A 21183-nucleotide genomic window follows, 5' to 3' on the forward strand; every position below is an offset into this window, starting at 1 on the left:
TATTTTGTCCCATGGATATTGAATATATTCTCCTGCTGTTTCTTCTTTGATTGTCTGATTTCAAAATTCTATCTGGAATTTTTTTCTGTCTGCATTTAAAAAAAATATATTTTATTGATTTTCTTACAGAGAGGAAGGGAGAGAGATAGAGAGCTAGAAAGATAGATGAGAGAGAAACATCAACCAGCTGCCTCTTGCACACCCCCTAGCGGGGATGTGCCCCAACCAATGTACATGCTCTTGACTGGAATCGAACCTGAAGCCTTTCAGTCCGCAGACCGACACTCAACCGCTGAGCCAAACCGGTTTCGGCTCTGTCTGCATTTTTGAGAGCTGGGTAGGAGGTGGCCCTTACAGACATGATATCTTTTGTCTCCAGCCAGGCATCTTAAATCTAACATCTTGAGCCAAATACCAGAAAATAAAAATTCATAGAGATCCCTTCCCATTCCCAAGCCCCAGCTTCCCAATCCGATCATTAGGAAGTGTTTGGCAAAGCATGACCATAAGCTTCTCAGGTTTCCTGATGCCTGCCCTCACACCCGCCCTCATGGAGCTGACATTCTGTTTGGAGAGGAGTGGGCCATGGTGGTCGTATGGGTGTGCAGGCTTTTCCCCTTCCTTAATCTGCCCAGCCTGCATAATTCCCAGGTGAGCATTTCTGCTGAGTCCCAGGCATTAGGAGGAGGACCAGTTAGCAGGTTGAGTGGTCTGTCAGGTTCCATGCTTTCCCTCCTGCAGGCTCAGGAAAAGGGCCAGCCCACCCCTTCCCCTACTGCAGCGGTCATAGCCTTTGCTGCTAGCATCTTCCCTCACTGAAGCTGCACATTGCTTAGAAATGGAATTCAATCTCTCAGTGGTAGTGGCTCTCGTCCCACTGTAGCTTGTTTAAAATCCCTGTTTCAAATTTCACCACCCTGCACTTGCTGGACCAGGATTTTCCAGGTTGGGGCCCAGACCTAGACGGTTGTAGTCGGTAGCTAAGGTTGACAAGCAGCAGGACCCTGTGGGAAGAAATTTGGGCTTGTTGTCTGCCCTGAAGTGTCATTGTGGCCCACCTGTCTCTTGCATGTTCGCTTGACATGCTGTCTTTCTCGGCCCATGCCATGCCAGGCTTCACACACCCTCCAACCGAGAGCCTGTAGCACTGGCTCAGTGCCCTTGTTTTGGGAATTGTGTCCCTAGGATGCCTTGTAAACTGTCAGCTGTGTGATCGGAATAGGGGCTAGAGATATCTTTTTGGATTCGATGTGGGGACTGATTCAGAGCCTCCATGCCATTGTGAGCCAGAGCACCAACACCTGGGGGGGGGGGGGGGGTGTCCATTCAGGTCTGGTGGGGCTTACCGGTTAGACCACCAAGGAAGGAAGCCAGACCAGTGAGTAGGCTGTCCTTCCAGTGCAGCAGCGGAGGCGGGGCTCAACTGGGTGGTGCTCCGGGGTTGCAGAAGGGAAGGCACTCAAAAGATGGAGAGGAGGTTGTTGTGCCATGGATGAATGGCCAGATGGGGGGTTGGGGGGCAGCACATTACTCCGGGTATCTGAGAATGGGGGACGTTGGGCCATAACATCTATTGGACGTTCACTTGAGTTATTGGGAAACCCGCGGGAAACGTCTGGTTGGTGCACAGTTGATAGATAATTCTAGACCAAACACATCTCAGGCAGGGCCTTGAAGTAGTCAGGGTGGTCATTCTTCCTGGATGAGGTGGTTTTGGCTGCGTTGACTGTGTAATAATAATCCCTTATATTTGCAAGGGGTTCTGTTGTTTACAACGTGGTTTCCCCTTCATTGTCTACAGCTCTGGGTCTTGCTATCCCTGTTTTGCAGCTGAGGAAACCGAGGCTCAGTGAAGGTTTTCTGTCCCCCTCCCATCCCAGACTGGATAGTTGTTCTCTTCGCTGTGTGCCCATGCTGAGGTGGAGTCCTGAAATCGCACTTACAGCGTTGGGTAGAAAACTTTGTGGGTATGTGTGTTCTCCTGGTCCCACTTTATTCATCTTTAAATCCCCGTCGTCTCACACGTAGTCAGTGCTTAATAGAGCTCGGTTAGAAGTCAGGTCTGCAGTGCCTTTCTTGTGTCCTTTTGTGTGGTGACAGCCCAGAGAGGAGGCCGTGCTTTCCTAGGAGCACGGTCACTTACCCTGTGGATCTGTGGGTTCACCAAGGTGGGGCTTGTCTTGGTCTGAGGCATGGGCTGAGGGGACCACCATGGCTCTGGGCCTCTTAACCAGACCAGGCATGATCTAGTCCACAGGGAAATTTTATCATTAGTGGTGTTGGCACCCGGTTTTTAATTTGAGGGAGTCAGAAGGGATCTTAATATGTGGTGCTTTCCTCTGTTTGACATCCATTTATGCTTTGTCAATCAACAGGAGCTTGAAGAAATCCGCAAATGTGGAATGAAAAACTTCCGTAACATCCAGGTTGATGAAGCTAATTTATTGACTTGGCAAGGGCTTATTGTTCCTGTGAGTATTGAACACTTCCCTTCTTATCAGATTATTCTCAAGGTGGTGTGTGTGCTGTTGGACTTGTCTCTCTAACTCCTAAGGAGACTTTTAGGATAGGCAACCAACAGAAGCACAGCGGCGGGTAACAAGGCAGGGACTATACTGTAGCCTTGGGTTCCTGAGTAGAATCCCAACTTTGCGCTGGTTTTGTAACATTCTGGGTGTCCCGAGCTTTCCAGGGCTGTTGTTAACCAACCCGGGAAAGAAGTGGAGTGTGCATGCTGTGCTCCTATCTTCCCTGCTTCTCTGGGCCTGACCCCATTTGGCCGGACAGCCACCTTCTCTGACGGGAGGTGGCGGGTATTCCCATCCGGATCTTCTCTTTGCTGTCCTGCCTGGGCTCTAATCCTCATCTGTGTCTCTGACCCTCCATACACTTGTGTTCCAGGTTTAACCCTCCGGTGTGAGCCTCCCATTAGTCTCAAATCCCTTTGCTTCATGGCCCACCTGTTCCCCTCACCCAGTATCTCTTAAAACAACCAGAAGTGAGGGCCCTGGATTGGTGTGGAGAGTTTCAAGGACGCAGTTGACAACTGATTCCCCCAGTGTCTGCCCCCATTGATTCCAGCTCCTGTTTCACTGCCTTCTGTCTTCAGACAGGCTCCGGCCTCCTCCTAAGAGCAGTTCTCCTGTGACCTTACTACTTCCTGTTTAGTGTCTGCTCTTTCTCCATCTTTTCATCTCCTTACCCCTCAAGAGACTTGTTCTGTACTAACTCCAGTTTGTGATCCCAGTTTCTCCCACCCTCCTGAAGCTGCTTCCCACCACGCACACGGCTCACACCTCTGGCTCTGCAGTCCCGGAGCTGTGTTCCCCACTTGCCTCCCTAGTGTGCCATTTGCTTCTGTCCTGTTGCTTCCTCTTAACTCTTAGACATGAATCTAATTTAGTGTCTCGCCTTTCTCTCATTGGGTTTTGTTTCTGGGGATCCCTGTTTCTTCCAGCATTGTTGGTTAGTAGGTTATTAATATAAGTGAAGAAGCCCAGCTCTGCCTCTATTCCTGCCTTCTCCCCAGAGCTCACCATCTGTCCACGAAGCAGCCTACGGTAACTTGGCATTGCCTGCTCCTAGTCTCCCTGTTCACAACTGAGACCTGTCAGTGTCCTCCCTTTCCTTCCTGATCTTCTGCATCCACCCACCTTCTCCTCTTCTCCACTGTCACCAGTTAAGCCTCAGGCTCTTTCCTTGTTGATCTACCCTACATTGTTGTATAAAATCTTTCTTTATGGACAGATTGGCTACTTTATTACCGCGGAACAAAAAGTATTCTTACTATAGATGCTTACTTCTTGATGCTGGTGCAGATTGTGACTTCTTTTAAAAGTCCCTGGAACTGCCGAAACCGGTTTGGCTCAGTGGATAGAGTGGCGGCCTGTGAACTGGAAGGTCCTGGGTTCGATTCTGGTCAAGGCATGTACATTGGTTGTGGGCACATCCATAGTGGGAGGTGTGCAGGAGGCAGCTGGTCGATGTTTCTAACTCTCTATCCCTTTCCTTTCCTCTCTGTAAAAAATAAATAAAATAAAAATAAATAAATAAATAAGCCGAAACCGGTTTGGCTCGGTGGATAGAGCTTCAGCCTTCGGACTGAAGGGTCCCGGGTTCGATTCCGGTCAGGGGCCTGTACCTGGGTTGCAGGCGCATCCCCAGTGGGAGGTGTGCAGGAGGCAGCTGACCGATGATTCTCATCGATGTTTCTAGCTCTCTATACCTCTCCTTTCCTCTCTGTAAAAAAATAAATAAAATATATTTATAAAAAAATAATAATAAAAAATAAAAGTCCCTGGAACTTGAATGGCAAATATTGGATTTGTAATTTATTTTCATAATCATTTGGGTAAATAAGGAAATATATACATTGTAATCTTCTAGTACACATTCAGAAATTTTAAATCTGGGAGATTCCACTCTGGTTGGAAGGATGGAGTCTTTTTTTTTTTTTTTTTTTTAAATATATTTTTATTGATTTTTTACAGAGAGGAAGGGAGAGAGATAGAGTTAGAAACATCGATGAGAGAGAGTCATAGATCAGCTGCCTCTTGCACACCCCCCACCGGGGATGTGCCCTCAACCAAGGTACATGCCCTTGACCGGAATCGAACCCGGGACCCTTGAGTCCGAAGGCCTACGCTCTGTCCACTGAGCCAAACCGGTTTCGGCGGAAGGATGGAGTCTTAAATTTCTTCAGGGTTGGAGGTGATGGGGCTCAGGGTACAGGTTATGGATAGCAGAGAAGCTCCTGACGGGATGGTCAGCTGGTAACCACAGCACTTCCCTGCCATGGGGACCTGATAAATGCTGAGTGGAAGGATAGCCAGGACCGTCTGACTACCTACTAATTTAAGAAGTAAACAGGTAGCCTGGATCATTTGAAAACTGATAAGAATGAATGGGATGCCATTGAGCAGTCAAGCTTAGACAGTCTACCCTGTGAGCTCCGTGGCCTGGAAGACAAGGATAGCTCCAAGAGTAGATGGTTGTCAGGCCGACTCTGACCCCAGTGTACACCAAAGCCTTCCTCTGGTGTCATGTTAGCAGAGCCTGTGGGATGGGCTAGAGTCTCATTAAGCATACGGTAGTGACTGGCTGGTAGAATCCCAGTGTGCTTGAGCCAAGGCTCTTGAGGAGTGTCCAGGCCAAGCCTCGCTTTCCCTTTAGGGAAGCTGTGCCCAGAGATAGTGGACGGTGGCCAGGCTGTCCTCACCCCTGCTCATGCTGCCTCTTTCCCTTCCCCTCTCACTTCTGAAATCATTGCCAGGGTCCCCACTAGTACTTCATACCTGGGCTCAGATCTTCCTACGTGGTAGGGGCTGGGTCAGTATGGGGAGTCTTCTACCAAACTCACCTGGGGTCTATCCAGTTGGGATGAAAGGGCCAGGCTGATGAAGGCATGGTACCTTAGAAGTATCCTGGGCATGTGCCCTTGACCGGATTCAAACCCGGGACACTTTGCTCTATCCACTGAGCCAAACCGGTTTTGGCATCTCTCAGCTTTTTTATGTGCATTCTTTAATGGGCCATTAGATAATTTCATACTTTTAAAAATAACTATATCATATCCCATAATATTTGTATGATCATTTATTCATTATTTTCTTATTGGCCATTTAGATTATTAATGTATTTTCTTTTTCTTATTGTTTTTACTTTTTAAAATATATTTTTATTGATTACAGAGAGTAAGGGAAAGAGAGAGAGAGAGATAGAAACATCAATGATGGGAGAGAATCATTGATCAGCTGTCTCCTGCACACCCCCCACTAGGGATTGAGCCTACAACCTGGGTATCTGCCCTTGACCAGAATCGAACCCAGGACCCTTCAGACCACAGGCTGACGTTCAATCCACTGAGTCAAACCGGCTAGGGCATGTTTTTTTCCATTTTAAAACTAATGTGTCCAAGAACATCTTTATGTGGAAAACTCGGTGTATCTTTTTTTCTTTTAGATTCTGATCTTAAGAATTATATGATATTCTATAGTCTGTATTTTATTAAGGTTAGGTTTATATATAAGGAAAGGACCATTGTAGGGCTGTACAGTTCCTGATTTAAGATTACCACTGAGCCATACCAGTCTGGATAAGATTACAATTTTTTCCAACTTCACAATAGTACAAAAGCAACATGCATGAAGTAGAAATGGAGGCAAAGGTGGGATGTTCTGTAGGTTAAACGCATTTTCGGTTTACAGTATTTTCAACTTGTGATGGTTTATTAAGATAGTACATGCCCTGGCTGGTTTGGCTCAGTGGACAGAGCGTCGGTCTGCGGACTGAAAGGTCCCAGGTTCGATTCCGGTCAAGGGCATGTACATTGGCTGCGGGCATATATCCCCGTAGGGGGTGTGCAGGAGGCAGCTGGTCAATGTTTCTCTCTCATCGACGTTTCTAGCTCTCTATCCCTCTCCCTTCCTCTCTGTGGAAAATCAATAAAATATATATTTTTTTAAAAGGTAGTACATGCCCTGGCTGGTTTGGCTCAGTAGATAGAGCATTGGCCTATGGACTGAAAGGTCCTGGGTTCAGTTCTGGTCAAGGGCACATGCCCAGGTTGCAGGTTCGATCCCTAGTAGGGAGTGTGCAAGAGGCAGCCGATCAATGTCTCTCTCTCATCATTGGTGTTTCTTTCTCTTTCTCCCTCTCCATTCATTTCTGAAATATATATATATATATGAAAAAAAGTTAACACATGGTTCTCGCTCATCATTGATGTTTCTATCTATCCTTCTCCCTCTCTGAAATCAATTAAAAAAATTTTTTTTTTTTTTTAAAAGGTGCTGAAACCAGTTTGGCTCTGTGGTAGAGCATTGGTCTGCAGACTAAAAGGTCCCAGGTTTGATTCCAGTCAGGGGCATGTACATTGGTTGAGGGCACATCCCCGGTAGGGGGTGTACAAGAGGCAGCTGGTCGATGTTTCTCTCTCATTGACGTTTCTAGCTCTCTATCTCTCTCCCTTCCTCTCTGTAAAAAAATCAATAAAATATATTTAAAAAAAAAAAGAAGAAGAGGGTAACCCACTATAAGTTGAGGAGCACCTGTATATATTATCAACTTATTTTCCAGAAAGACTGCCAATTTATATTCCTATGGGCACTGTCTGCACAAGTTCCTATATGTATCCTTGGCTGTCATGGAAGTTGTTAGGCATTTTTTAAAAAAATATATGTTTTTATTGCCCTAGCCAGTTCTGCTCAGTGGATAGAGTGTCAGCCTGAAGGGTCCTGGGTTCGATCCCGGTCAAGGGCACATGCCCAGGTCGCAGGCTTGTTCCCCAGTGAGGGGCGTGCAGGAGGTGGCCGATCAAGAATTCTCTCTCATCGATGTTTCTCTCTGCCTTCCTTCTGAATATATAATTTCAGAAGAGGGAGGAAGGGAGGGAAGGAAGAAGAAGAGAGAGACAGAGACAGAGAGAAACATTGATGAGAGAGAAGCCTGCAATCTAGGCATATTCCTTGACCAGTGACCACCTGGTTCATGGATCGACGCTATACTGGCTAGGCAAAACTGCTGGGTATTTTTAAAGGGGGTTCTGAGTGTCACTGACTTCATCTTCTAGGCCGTGGGGTCCAGTTGACCCAGGTGAGACTCCATCCCTGCCCCTGGCTGGCTTGGTGATCTTGGACTAGTTATGTAGTTTGTCCTAATACCCTTACTTCTAGTTGTTTTAAAAGTTCAATAAGTGCATGTGTGTGAAGTGCCTAGCCTCACTCTTATTATTGAAACCCGTCCTGTTCTCTGGAAAACTGTCAGGATGAAACAGACACACGGAAAGAAATTGTTGCCATTTTGATGCAAAAGTTCTCCATTTGATTTGTGTCTTAGTCCCATTCAGGCTGCTATATTACAAAATACCAGACTGGTTACCAAACAGCAGATATGTATTTCTCAGTTTTCTGGAGCCCGGAAGTCTTGAGTCAGGGCACAGTCATATGAGGCTCTCTTTTGGTCAGACTTGTGTCCTGGCTCTCTGTGGCACCAATCCCATTCATGAGGCTCCGTCTTAATGACTTAGTCACCACCCAAAGGCCCCCACTTCCTAATGCCATCACCTCGGTCATTAGGTTTTAACATATAATTTTGCGGGAGGGGGCAGGCACACAGACATTCAGACCATAGTAATTTCCACTTTTTAAATTTTACTATTACAATTAAAGTTTCTTTTTACTTATTTATTGACTTTATATTTCTGCAGTCTGTTATCTATTAGGTTTCTACAGTGTGTTTGTTGAGTTGTAAGAATTCTGAATTAATCTCGTGTCTGGGACAAATATTTTTCAGCTTATTGTATATTTTTTAAAATTTTTGTTTATTCAAAAATTTCTAATTGAAAGGTTTATCTTAAAATTTTTGTTCATTAATCCTCACATGATATATATATTTTAAAATATATATAAAAATCAATTTTAAAATATATATAAAAAATCAAATATATATAAAAATATATTGTAAAAAATCAATAACATATATATATTTTAAAATATATATATTATTGATTTTTTACAGAGAGTAAGGGAGAGGGATAGAGAGTTAGAAACATCGATCTGCCTCCTGCACACCCGCTACTGGGGATGTACCTGCAACCAAGGTACATGCCCTTGACCGGAATTGAACCTGGGACCCTTCAGTCAACAGGCCGACTCTCTATCCACTGAGCCAAACCTGTTAGGGCGAGGATATTTTTTTCATTGCTTTTTAGAGAGGGTCAAAGGGAAGGGGGCAGAGAGAAACACATTGATTCGAGAAAGACACATCAATTGGTTGCCTCCTAAATGTGCCCCAATGGGCACTGAGAATCGAACCAGCAACCTGGGCATGTGCTTTGACCAGGAATTGAACCATGATTTCCTGGTTCACACATAGGTCAAGACTCAACACCAGCCAGGCCTGTATGTAGCTTCTTAACATATTTTCAAGGTTCATCCATATTGTAGCACATATCAATACTCCATTCCTTTTTATTACCAAGTAATATGCCATTGTAATGTATATATCATAGTTTTCTTATTCACTCACCAGTTGATGGGTATTTGGATTGTTCCCACTTTTTGGATATTATGAATAATGCTTCTGTTAACATTCGTGTACACACTTTTATGTGGACATATGTTTTCATTTCTTTTGGGTAATTTACTGGGTCACATGGTGGGGTTGCTGGGTCATATAGTAACCTTATGTTTATTCATTTGAGAAATTGTTAGACTCTTCTTAGGTCATACTGCCTTGTGGCCTTTGTTCACAAAGCCTGTGCCTGGCTTGTTAAAGCTCAGTAGCCTCCACCAACATGCAGGCAGTGGGACCTAAGAAGAGGGGAACATCTCCATTGCAGACTGAAAGACAGTGGATAGCAGCGTGAGAAAGTTATAAAAAATATGGACAGTATGAGTTGAGTTTTATAACTCCACTAGAGGCCCAGTGCATGACATTTGTGCATAGGTACAGTCCCTACGCCTGGCCTGCAATCAGGGCCATCATCCCCAGCTGCTGGCAGCCGGCCCCGCTCCCCACCACCACTCACCACTCAGAGAGTTCCCCATTCGCTATCGGGCAATCGAAACCTGCCAGCAGAGGGGGAGGAACTAGAGGTTTGGCCATTCCCCCTGTGAGTGGGGTGACTGGCAGCCACCCATGTCTGCTGTCACCCACCCCCAGGTCCCCATTCCCCATTGGGCGATTGAGGCCTGTAGGCTGGGGGCAGCTCTTCTGTTTAGCGTCTGCCCCCTGGTCAGTGCGCGTCATAGCGACCAGTTGTTCATTGGTTCAGTAGATTTGCATATTACCCTTTTATTATATAGGATATGAGTAATATATAGATATCTAGAATGAAAAGCCTCTGTGTGTACTGTTAACGCATAGAAAACATACCATGGCCATGTAGCAGGTGGCTAACAGTCATTATCCTGGGCAGTGGAAGGTTTAACCTGTTAACTGAGCAGGACCTATAAATACGTCAAACAAAAACAATATCAGGAATGGGTAGTATGAATATGTCCTTGAAATATATGTTGCGCCCCGAGAGGGACGGTATATATTTTTTGTAATCTTTTTTTTTTTCTTTCTTTAATATTTTATTGATTTTTTACAGAGAGGAAGGAAAGGGGAAGGATAGAGAGTTAGAAATATCGATGAGATGATAGAGAAACATCGATCAGTTGCCTCTGGGGATGTGCCGGCAACCAAGGTATATGCCCTTGACCGGTATCGAACCATAGACCTTTAGGTCCGAAGGCCGACGCTCTATCCACTGAGCCAAACCGGTTTCGGCTATTTTTTTAAATCTTTATCATTGTTTGTAAAATTTATAATTTTTTAATTCAACGTGTCCATTTTTTTTTTGTCGGTATTTTCTATTTTTTTTGTAATTTTGTATTTTCCTTTGTGCTTTATATATATAAACGAAAAAATATATATATATATATATTTCATTTATTTTCATTAAGTATAAATAAATAAAAATAATGTGAAATTACGTCCTCCGGGCGTGATGTACTGACATGTCCTAGTGAAAGAGTACGCGCCTGTTACAGGTTGCGTAATTAAAAAGGGAACTCCCCGGTTAACAGGTTAATACTACTTTTTTGGTGTAGATGGTATATTTCTATGAAAAATAACAATAAGGCTGCCAAATCTGGTTTGGCTCAGTGGATAGAGCACGGGTCTGCGGACTGAAGGGTCCTGGGTTCGATTCCGGTCAAAGGCATGTACCTTTGTTGCGGGAACATCCCCAGTAGGGGTGTGCAGGAGGCGGCTGATGGATGTTTCTCTCTCATCAATGTTTCTAACTCTCTATCCTTCTCCCTTCCTCTCTATAAAAAAATATATTTAAAAACAAACAAACAATAAGGCTACTTTTATTCTTAAGGGGAAAGTGAATTAAGCTGAGAGAGGTAAAGCTCCTTGTTGAATTCAATTCATGGAGATTGTGATTTTAAATTTAGATATAATTCAGAGAGTAGTCATAAAAGATTGGTAAACCAGTTCTGGAAATACTTATTCCCACTAATATTTCTTTTCAAAGGGAATATGATGGAATTCCTTAATGTTAAAAATTTATTGACTGTGCTATGAAAAGTCCTATAAAGCAAATTGTTGAAAACAGTACAGAGAGCCCAGCCGATGTGCTCAATGGTTAGCTCGACATGTACCAGGAAGGCGGTCACGGTTCAATCCCTAGTGGGCAGCATGTAAGAGGCAGCCAATCGATGATTCTCTCATCATTGATGTTTCTATCTCTCCCCCCCTCCCTTCCTCTATGAAATAAATAAAAATATATTTTAAAAAATAAAATATGGCCAAAACTGGTTTGGCTCAGTGGATAGAGCATCGGCCTGTGGACTGAAGGGTACCAGGTTCGATTCCGGTCAAGGGCATGTACCTTGGTTGCAGGCACATCCCCAGTGGGGGGTGTGCAGGAGGTGGCTGATCAATGTTTCTCATCGATATTTTTTTTACTCTCTGTTCCTCTCTCTTCCTCTCTGTAAAAAAATCAATAAAATATATTTAAAAATAAAATAAAATATGCAGTCTAGGTGATAATGATCAGTGGTAAGAAATATACCATATTATTGCAAGATGTTGATAGTGGGGAGAGCTCTGTGCGTGTAGGCCAGGGCAGTTTTGCTTGCTGTGAAACTAAAGTGACTCTACATAAAGTCTATTTAAAGAAAATAAGCCAGAATGTCAATCTCAGGCCTCTTCACAGCTTAGCAGACATCTTACTCTGGAAATACTGATTTATTAATGGTTTCCCCAAAGATGGTTAAAGTTTCAGTTGATATGCCACTTGAAATAAATTAATTTTCAAGTTAACGGAACATTCCTGTCCCAGCTGCAGATTTGTTTACTATGGTGTGTTCACCTCGACTCTTTCTCTGCAGGACAACCCTCCATATGATAAGGGGGCCTTCAGAATCGAAATCAACTTTCCAGCAGAATACCCATTCAAACCACCGAAGATCACATTTAAAACAAAGATCTATCACCCCAACATCGATGAAAAGGGACAGGTCTGTCTGCCAGTAATTAGTGCTGAAAACTGGAAGCCAGCAACGAAAACCGACCAAGGTAAAGCATGCTCCTGTCTTCTGAGGTGCTCTCCGGGGCTGCTGCTGGGACGGGCTCTGCTGTGCCTTCTCATGCGTTTCACACACAGTCCGGACAAACCTTACCAACTCCGGTGCACACCGTGCAAGGAGCTCCCACCAGTCCTGTGAGCATGGCACGTCGTGGTCACAAGGTTGACCTGCAGTTTGTGGCAGGTGTTTGAGGAGGCCCTTCGTGTGCTTGCAGCCCAGTGAGGACACATGTGGACAGCCCAGCCCAGTACTTGGTGCCAGTGCAGTGAGGGATGTAGGCGCTGTTCCTGGGAGTTTTCATGGATTACGGGGCTGCTGGGGTGTGTGTGTGTGTGTGTGTGTGTGTGTCTGGGTGGGGTGTGTGTGTTTAAAGTGGCTTCACACAGCAGTTAGCAAGTGCACTCAGACATGAAGGAAGACGGGCGGACTGAAGGAAGGGAAGAAGCTAAAACCACCTGGTGGGCAGCAGCAGAAAGCCAGTGGCTCAGAGTGGTTGGGGTGTGGGTGGTGGGTAGTTAGATTGAAGACTGTGTGCCCAAATGTGAAAGCACATTGTTGGCTTTAGCAGGCTGGAACTCACTGGAATTGGATGTGGCCGTTTGTGTCCATGTGTCTGTAAGCATACATACCCAGGGGAGCGGGAGAATACTTAATTCATTGTTACTGTTGGCCTCCCTCTTGTCCCCTTGCAGTTATAAGTAACCAGCCAATCACTATAAGGTCTTTTTAGATTAAAGAGAGTACATAAGGCTGGCATTTTCTAGGCTGCAGGTAGTTTTTCAGCGAATGATATGTAAATAGTCACTTTTCAGTAGAAAGCCTGAAAGATGGAGTTGAAAGCCTTTCATGTGGGAAGTTCAGCCTCAGACTCAACACAGCTGAGTAGTAGAAAGGAGCAGTACTAAATGCTGAGTCAGAATAGAAAGATCTCCAGTGGATTTGGCATTTGGTCATTCTGATGTTTTTAAGGCTTGACAAAAGTTATTTTTTTTAAAAAACTATTTTAGAGAGAGAAACTTCGATTTGTTGTTCCACTTATTTATGCATTTATTGCAGGTTTGATCTTGGCCCTGATCAGGAGGCGGGGTGTGTGGGAGGCAGCCAGTCATTGTGTCTCTCTCACATCACCCTTTTTCTCTTTCCCTTTCATTTTCCCTTTCTCTCTCTCACTCTTCCCTCCCCCCTCTCCCACTCTTCCTCTCTCTCTCTCCTCCTCCTTCCCGCCCTTTCCCCTCCATTCCACTCTAAAAATCAATGGATGAGATTTAACAAAACAAAAAAATTTGTATGGAGAAAATTAAAGCAATTTAAGATGAAAGTTTCAACCCCCATACACTATTATAACAAATCCAGTAGATAAAATTATAAAAAGGACTCAAGGAATATAACAATATACAATAAATAGTGTTAACATTCTCTATTATAAGAAAACTGTTGTAAGAACAAAAAAGAGATTTCATAGGCTTTATTCTCTGGTCATATATAGGATGGGGCAAAAGTAGGTTTATAGTTCATATGGAAAATTAAATATAGTAACTAATACATAATAATACAAGAATAAATTTTTGTGTACTCAACTATAAATCTACTCTTGCCCTACCGTCTACAATGAGAGACCAGGAGGTAATTTTTTTTTTTTTTAATGTATATTCAGGAAGATAGTGTGGTGCCCCTTATGTAAGTTTAGGGACATTTGAGAAATCAAGAGAGGATAGCTGTTATTAAACCAGATAAAGTACATGCATTTGCTGAATGGCCTTCATTAAAGTACCAACCAATAAATAAGCTGTATTTTAAATCGGTATTTTCCCCAGTTTAAACATTCAAAGAGCTTTTATAGGAGGTAAATTTTGATTGTTTTTAAAGTCTTTCTTTTGCAAGAAAAAAAGTGCTTTCTGGGGAGCACCTGGCTCAAGAAAGAGATCAAGAAACCAGAGCCAGACGTTTATAAAATAAAGTGAGCCTGCAGTTCTACGTAGAAAAAATGATGGGATGGGGCCATAGTTGTAGTTTGACGAGTAGTCTTAGATATCAATGTTCTCACTATCAAAACAAGCAAAGCTAAACTGGGTTTTACTATAGTTTAGCTGAGGAGCCAGAAATGCACCCAGAGGAACAGAGAAAGAATGAAATACCCATCAGAACTTTCAGCTGCTAGTGGTCTGACAGGGTGGTCCAGCGAACCTTGCTCAGCTGGTTTAGAAGCTCTTTGGGATCTGACAGGCTGGGCTCATTAAGCATCACATGGTGCAGCCTGTCTTGCACCCTTCATTCTCATACTCATTGAAACCACCCTGAATTGAGTGCGGTTCTGAAACACATCACCCAGTCTCTGCCCTGGCGAAGCTTCACACATGAGAAAGCAAGTGAGCGAGCCAGGCCTGTTATCTCCAGACTTTGGGGGAAGGATGTGAGTGAGTAGGGGCTGGGTGTCAGTTCAGAGGAAGAGGCAGCAGCGGCATCACTGAACAGTTATCCACTTTGACTGCTGTCCATCCCTTTATCCTCATTACAGAGGAAAGTTAAGTGTTCGAGGTTAGAATTTTGGATGAATCAGGCCGCTTTGTTGATATAAATCAGTGTTAGAGTCAGAGGTGTGTAGCTTGCCTGAGCCTTTCTGAGACTATTGTAACCAGCAATGCCTTCTCCCTTTCTTGGCAGTAATCCAGTCTCTCATAGCACTGGTGAATGACCCCCAGCCTGAGCACCCGCTTCGGGCTGACCTAGCTGAAGAATACTCTAAGGACCGTAAAAAATTCTGTAAGAATGCGGAAGAGTTTACAAAGAAATATGGGGAAAAGCGACCTGTGGACTAAAATCTGCCACGATTGATTCCAGCAAATGTGAGCAGAGACCCCGAGCAGTTCATCAGACACCCCGCAAAGCAGGACTCTGTGGAAATTGACGCGGGCCACCACCTGGCGTTTGCTTGTGGCAGTTACTAACTTTCTACAGTTTTCTTAATCAAAAGTGGTCTTAGGTAACCTGTAAAGAAAGGATTAAAAATTTAAGATGTTCTAGTTCTGCTTTCTTTGTTTTAAAAATCACTGCTTCAGTCTACCCTAAAAGGAATGGTGTTTCTTTTCTTGTCCAAATTTACCCAACATCTTCAATTTACAGTTAGACCTTAAGGTTTAAAATAAAAGGTTTTGGTTCCCTTTCTCCCCATGCCCTTCCCATGCCACTCTCTTGCATTCAGTTTCTTTTTCATTCATTCACTTTCCCAGAACCAGGCCCCACCTTCTCCACAAAGGAGAAGAGGCAGCCCTGTCCGGTCTGGTGGCTTCTCTTCTCCCGTGTTGCAATGCGTGTGGGAGTTCATTCAAGTTCTCCTGCTTCCAATTTATAACATACTTAAAAAATTTTTTTAAACAAGCAAACCACCCCTTTCCTCCCCCCCTCCCCCCCCCAAAAAAAGAAATAACTATGAAAAGGAGGCCCACCTCTTATGTAAAAATCTTGCCAATGTTACCACAATAACACTGATTAAATGGCAACCCTGATCTCTGTGTGTGTGACTGAACACTAGCCTGGCCCGGCCTGCTTGGAGGACCCTGCAATATCAGGTCTGTGGCCACCCAAGGAGGGCCTGCCAGCCAGAGGACACTGCACTTGTGTGAGGAATTTCGCTTCAGAGAGGCTCCTGAGGTCAAAGGTTTACGTTCCTCCTTGCAGCCATTTTAGAAGATGTGCTGGCCATTGCAGACAACGCTAAAGCCAGAATGTCCATTTGAAATTCCACGCTCACCCGTCAGCAAGCTCCATCCGAACGTGCCACGGAGCCCAACCTCCACCTCCTCAGTGCAGCAGCCCCACCTCAGCCCTCCTCCAGCACAGTTTGGCCCTTTGCAGGGTTGGAATTGGCAGGACTCGGCTAGAGCCAGAACCAGGCTGGGGTCACCGATGCCCTGCTGGCCTCTTCCTTTGGAGCAGCTGGCCGGGCCCGCCCAGGAACAAGACGGCCTTCCCCTCCTCTGGACTCACAGCCTGTGCAGAGTCAAGCTCCGCTTGAAGCTCACCGAGTAATGTCCTCTACATGTGTTTTATATTGTTTTGATTGCCTTTTTTTGTAGAAATAAAAATTGACCTTAGAATTTATCCTCAGATGAACTTGTAAGGATTTGAATGTTAATGTCTTTTTCAGAGCAAGTGGGACTGTCCCTGAAATAGTAGAGAAAGCATTGTCCCTGACACCTGGAGGAAGCCGATGGCCCAGATGCCATGCGCCACCAACTCCGCCGCGGCCACCGGCAGCTTCCCCTCCTGGCTCTCTGGGGCATTAGATTGTGTGGAGGAATGACTTAAAGAAACTTGGCTCAGTTTAGTTTTAAAACTTGAGATCCTTCCAGGGCTATGACCTCTAATACAGCTTGGTTTTACTGCACAGAACCAGGAGTGACGTGCAGGTTAACGTCATTTAATTGTCCAGGTGCTTGGTCCCTGCAGTGTGTCACTGATTCAGCTGCTTTAGTCCAACATACGCAAGGGGCAGGCTCTAGAGACTCCTGCCTGCTCAGGTGAGCTGGGCCAGCATTTGCACATCTGTCACTTGGCAGAGAGGTGATGATGGACTTTATGTCTCTGACACACACATTTGTAATAAAATGCCAAAATCTGTCAGAAGCTATATCCAAGTAAGCCACCATCCTTGCTTCTCTGAATCCAAAATTATTGCCATTCTGGAAACCATCCCGTTGCTTCGTGTTTCTACCAGCATAGTTCTGCCTGCCTGTCGTCCTTCACTTCTCTGTTCACCACAGGAGGTACCTTTTGGCAATGCCGGCAGCACCTCAGGGGACTCTTAGCCCTGGCATTGCACCCCGTGATTTGTCCAGAGGCCTGGCCCTGGGAAGTGAGGCCATGAGGGGTCTTTCCCTCACCCCTGGGTGGCTTGCTCCATCCAGCCTGCAGCAGTTCCGGGTGGTAGCTGAGCCCTCAGAGCAGGCTTTGAGCAGCTCTGAAATCAAACAAGCTGGGTCCTCTGGGGGAGGGGAGAGCTGTCACCCACTGACGCAAGCCCACTCAGGAATTCACGCCCACCTGAACTGAACCAAAGTGGGCCAGGTCCTCCCCCTCCTCCCTGCCCCTGCCCACCATGGCAGAGAATAGGCTTTCTAAAGATGCTGCGATCCCGTTCTGCTGACCTTAATAAAAATGTTCTCCAACACTGGTTTGGCTGTGTGTGTTTCCTCCTCACTGTGGTGGGCTGCCCTCCCGGAGGTGTGGGAGGGATGGCTGATGCCAGGTCCTAGGGCCTCTGTGGTCTGCAGCTTTTGCCTGCTCCTACCCTCCCATGACTCAGCCTCCAAAAGGAACAGAAAAAGCCAGAGTCCAGATTATTGGGTCTCCCTTGGCTGTCTGGGGAGCAGACAGCACCTCTACGTATTAAATGTATCACTTCAGCCGAGACCGGTTTGGCTCAATGGATAGAGCGTCAGCTTGGGGACTGAAGGGACCCAGGTTCGATTCCGGTCAAGGGCATGTACCTTGGTTGCGGGCATATCCCCAGTAGGGGGTGTGCAAGAGGCGGCTGATCGATGACTCTCTCTCATCGATGTTTCTAGCTCTCTATCTTTCTTCCTCTCTGTACAAAATCAATAAAATATATTTAAAAATAAATAAATAAATAAATAAATGTATCACTTCAGTCTGATCAGTCCCTAAAGAGTGATACCCACATTCAGCAGAAAAGCAAACTGGCTATCTTTTTATTTTTTTAAATTGATTTCAGAGAGAAAGGGAGCAGGAGAGAGAGAGAGAGAAACATCAATGATGAGAATGTGCCCTTAACTGGAATCGAACCTGGGACCCCTCAATCCGCAGGCCAATGCTCTATCCACTGAGCCAAAGCAGTCAGAGCCAACTGGGTATCTTTTGTTGTTAATCCTCACATGCGGATCTTTATCCCCCACTGATTTTTTTTTATTGATTTTTTTACAGAGGAAGAGAGAGGGATAGAGAGTTAGAAACATCGATGAGAGAGAGTCATCGATTAGCTGCCTCTTGCACGCACACCCCCTACTGGGGATGTGCCCGCAACCAAGGTACATGCCCTTGACCGGAATCGAACCCGGGACCTTTCAGTCTGCAGGCCGGCACTCTATCCACTGACCAAACCGGTTCCAGCCTCCCACATCTTTCTATTAGTAAGAAAATGTTTCCGGCAAAGCACCTCAGGGCCCCGCCCTACAGGGCAGCCACCTGACCCAGTAGAAGGCAAAGTATGAGTTGATCCGAGTTCTTCCCGCCCCAGCACAGAACTGGCTTCCCTCTTCCCCTCCACCAACTGGAGGACTGGAGCTAAAATTGGGACTTCAGCCTAGTGCCTGGGCCAAGCAGTACTTGTTAATGGCTAATCTGGGTGATTAGAAATGTTTTTTGGAAAACTTTTTTTTTTAAAGTAATCTCTGTAGTCTTTTTTTTAAATTGATTTCAGAGAGGAAGGGATAGATAGAAACATCAATGAGAATCATTGATCAGCTGCCGCCAGCACGCCCCCCACTGGAGATCGAGCCCACGACCTGTGCATGTGCCCTGACCAGGAATCAAATCATGATCTGGTTCAGAGGTCACAACCACTGAGCCACATGAGCTGGGTGAAAATATCTATTGATTTCAGAAAGAGAGAGAAGCATTAATAATGAGAAAGAATTCTTTAAAAAAAAATTTCCCCCAAAATATATTTTTATTGATTTCAGAGAGGGAGAGAGAGAGAGAAATATCAATGATGAGAGAATCATTCAGACTGCCTCCTGAATCGAGAGGGGATAGAGCCCACAATGGGGGGGGGGGGGGTCGCGGCATGTGGCTGACCTGGAATAGAATTGTGACCTGGTTCATAGTTTGATGCTCAACCACTGAGCCACGCTGGTCGTGCAGGTGACTTCTTTCTCAATAAAAATGGAGATAGATAATGTACCTCCTAAAAAAGTATCCAGGGGAGACATTCTCCTCTCACACCTCCCAAAAGCTAAGCATGAACAAAGTGAGAGTGGAGCTTGTTTTCTATGTCTTTTCTGGAAGTGACTGGGTTTGGGCCCTGGAGTTGCCTTTGTCTGCCCCTGTGTCTGTAAAGGTTTCCTGGGCACAGTTTATAAATTGAAGTTGACAAGACACATTATTTTATTAATATAGTGATCTCTCCCCACCACACCTACACAAAGACGATGCTTACGTAGAAACGTGAAGAGCACAAAATGTCTGGCAGGCCCCATGCTGCGTATCACACTGACTGACCCACCGCAGCCAACAGGGCTGCCAAAGCTCTGGCTGTCACTCTTGAGTCATGAGGACCTGGGCAAAGAGGTGGCATCGTTCTGCCAGCGAAGTCACAGAACCCCGGCTAGGGTTTGGTTGTGGGCTGTGCCAAAGCTCAACCCTTGGCGCATTCCTGAGCACTAAGGCCTTAGTCCTTGGCTGTCAGGGTCATGGGTGGGCAGGCTCCAGAAGGTTTGTCCAGTGGCTTCACCCGGTCTCTAGGTCCTGGAGGGCACAGAGCTGCACGCCATCCTGGGCAAGCCGGGCCTGCAGCGTCGGCTCCTTGAGGACACGCAGCTCGTGAAGCCGTTCCCAAGAGCAGGAAAAGGCGTCAGGGCCCTCCCCGCAGCCTCCGGCGGGAGGCACGCTGGGGTAGCCGGGGTGGGCCATCAGCTCCGCCGTCAGGGAGTGACCCGTGGGTGTGCCTTCCAGGGCCCGAGCCAGGGCTCCCGACACACGGTGAGCAGACATGTGCCGGCCACAGGTGCTCAGACCCACGAAGGCATCCGTCCACCTGTGGATACCCAGGCATCAGGGCAGGGACGGGCAGGACCGTGATGGGCAGGGCTAGGCCAAGGGCAGATGAGAAACGTACTCAGCTGGCTAACTGAACAGCCAGCTGGACCCACTGGGACCTGAGCCAGGTAGGGAATATGGCACAGTGATTGGGGGTGGTGGTGGTGGGCTCACCTTAGGCCACTACGGGAGAAGGGGCCCACAGCAGCCCGGGCATCACACTCCACGGCACACGCGAAGGCGCGCGCAGGGGCCTCGAGCCAAGTACAGTCTCCCAGGCCCCGCTCCAGCGGCAGACGCGTGAAGCGCACCCCGTGGGCCTGCAGCACCTCTGCGAACACCTGGCACACGCCTGCGGGCGGGCGGCCGAAACGCTGTCAGGGGGAGCACCTCTCCCCACCTGGGAGCACCGACCCTGGGGCACCTCTCCCCGCACCTGGGCACAACACCGCCCCCCGCCCGGGACCACCAACCTGGGAGCACGTGCACATGCTGGTGCCCGTCCACGTGCGTGGGTTTCCTGCCCAGTAGCTCCTGGAAGCGACCCAGCTGGGCCTCCAGCTCCTCCCGCACCTGCAAGGAGAGGACTGTGGCACCTTAAACCTCCGGGAACACCATAGAGGACCTCGCCACGCCCCGGCCCCCGGCCCCCGGCCCCCGGCCCCCGGCCCCAGTGCAGACCGACAGCTCCAGGGATGGAACCAGGGAGGCATGCAGAGCCCGCCCCCGGCCCCGATGGCGTCACGGTACCCTGCGGGAGGAGCCTGGGGTGGGGGTGTCCTCCTCCCGCAGCCGCACTTCCGCACCTGCGACAGAGCCACATCCTTGGCGGCCACCGCCTCCCGGAATCCCATCTTGCCCAGGAAGAAGCCTTCGGGGCTGAGCAGCGACGAGGCTCCGGGGCGCGCCGGGCCCACGGGGCGGCCCTCGGACAGGTTGGCGTGGAGGCCCGTGGGGATCCGGTGCCTGAGTGTGGAAGGCGAGCCGGAGCACGGGAGGCCCCCCCCCCCGCAGCACAGGCGCCGCCCGAACCCCGTTCTGGCTCCGCGGGGGCCACGCCTCACCTGCGGGCCAGCTCCGCCGCGCTCTCCGCCGCCGCGCCGTTCACCAGCAGCGACACGCTGGTCACCGCGCCGGCCAGGAAGGCCTCCACGATGCCCTCGTCCCGCCGCGGGCAGTAGCCAAAGTCGTCCGCCGTCACCACCAGCCGCACGCGCGGCCGAGCCATCCGCGGCCGGAGCCGAGCGCGCGGCTGGGGCCGGGCGGGAGGGGACGGGCAGCCTGGGCTCCGCCCCGAAACGCAGCCCCGGGCGCGCCCGCCCCC

At 47.3% G+C, this 21183-nt stretch overlaps 2 protein-coding genes across 10 annotated transcripts in view; one reads left to right on the plus strand and one right to left on the minus strand.

Annotated features, from left to right (window-relative positions):
* The window catches only part of UBE2L3 (ubiquitin conjugating enzyme E2 L3), a 33766-nt gene extending 17574 nt beyond the window's left edge, over positions 1 to 16192 (plus strand). For 2 of the 4 annotated variants that reach the window (XM_036449776.2, XM_036449775.2), the window contains exons 2-4: positions 2376 to 2471; positions 11889 to 12075; positions 14748 to 16192. In XM_036449776.2, the coding sequence (XP_036305669.1) occupies positions 2376 to 2471; positions 11889 to 12075; positions 14748 to 14902 (438 nt within the window). In that variant the 3' untranslated portion in view covers positions 14903 to 16192. Of the gene's footprint in view, positions 1 to 1826; positions 1968 to 2375; positions 2472 to 11888; positions 12076 to 14747 lie in introns of those variants that run through there. The other 2 variants (XM_036449777.2, XM_036449778.2) reach the window with 2 other exon arrangements.
* A 2998-nt stretch (positions 16193 to 19190) lies between these two features.
* Positions 19191 to 21156, minus strand: YDJC (YdjC chitooligosaccharide deacetylase homolog). Of its 6 annotated transcripts, none has more exons than XM_036449766.2 (5): positions 20924 to 21150; positions 20610 to 20825; positions 20333 to 20432; positions 20034 to 20233; positions 19191 to 19857 (listed from the first exon to the last, which is right to left on the minus strand). In XM_036449766.2, exons 1-5 carry the CDS (start codon positions 21085 to 21087, stop codon positions 19551 to 19553), a joined length of 987 nt encoding a protein of 328 aa, XP_036305659.1. In that variant the 5' UTR covers positions 21088 to 21150; the 3' UTR covers positions 19191 to 19550. The 6 variants fall into 6 exon arrangements, with proteins under 6 accessions (XP_036305659.1, XP_036305660.1, XP_036305661.1 ...); XM_036449767.2 differs by having other exon boundaries at positions 20034 to 20211; positions 20666 to 20825; positions 20924 to 21146; XM_036449769.2 differs by having other exon boundaries at positions 19693 to 19910; positions 20924 to 21156.
* Positions 21157 to 21183: the final 27 nt, after the last annotated feature.

This window comes from Pipistrellus kuhlii, unplaced genomic scaffold, assembly GCF_014108245.1.
Source record: "Pipistrellus kuhlii isolate mPipKuh1 unplaced genomic scaffold, mPipKuh1.p scaffold_m20_p_20, whole genome shotgun sequence".
Classification (NCBI taxonomy): domain Eukaryota; kingdom Metazoa; phylum Chordata; class Mammalia; order Chiroptera; family Vespertilionidae; genus Pipistrellus; species Pipistrellus kuhlii.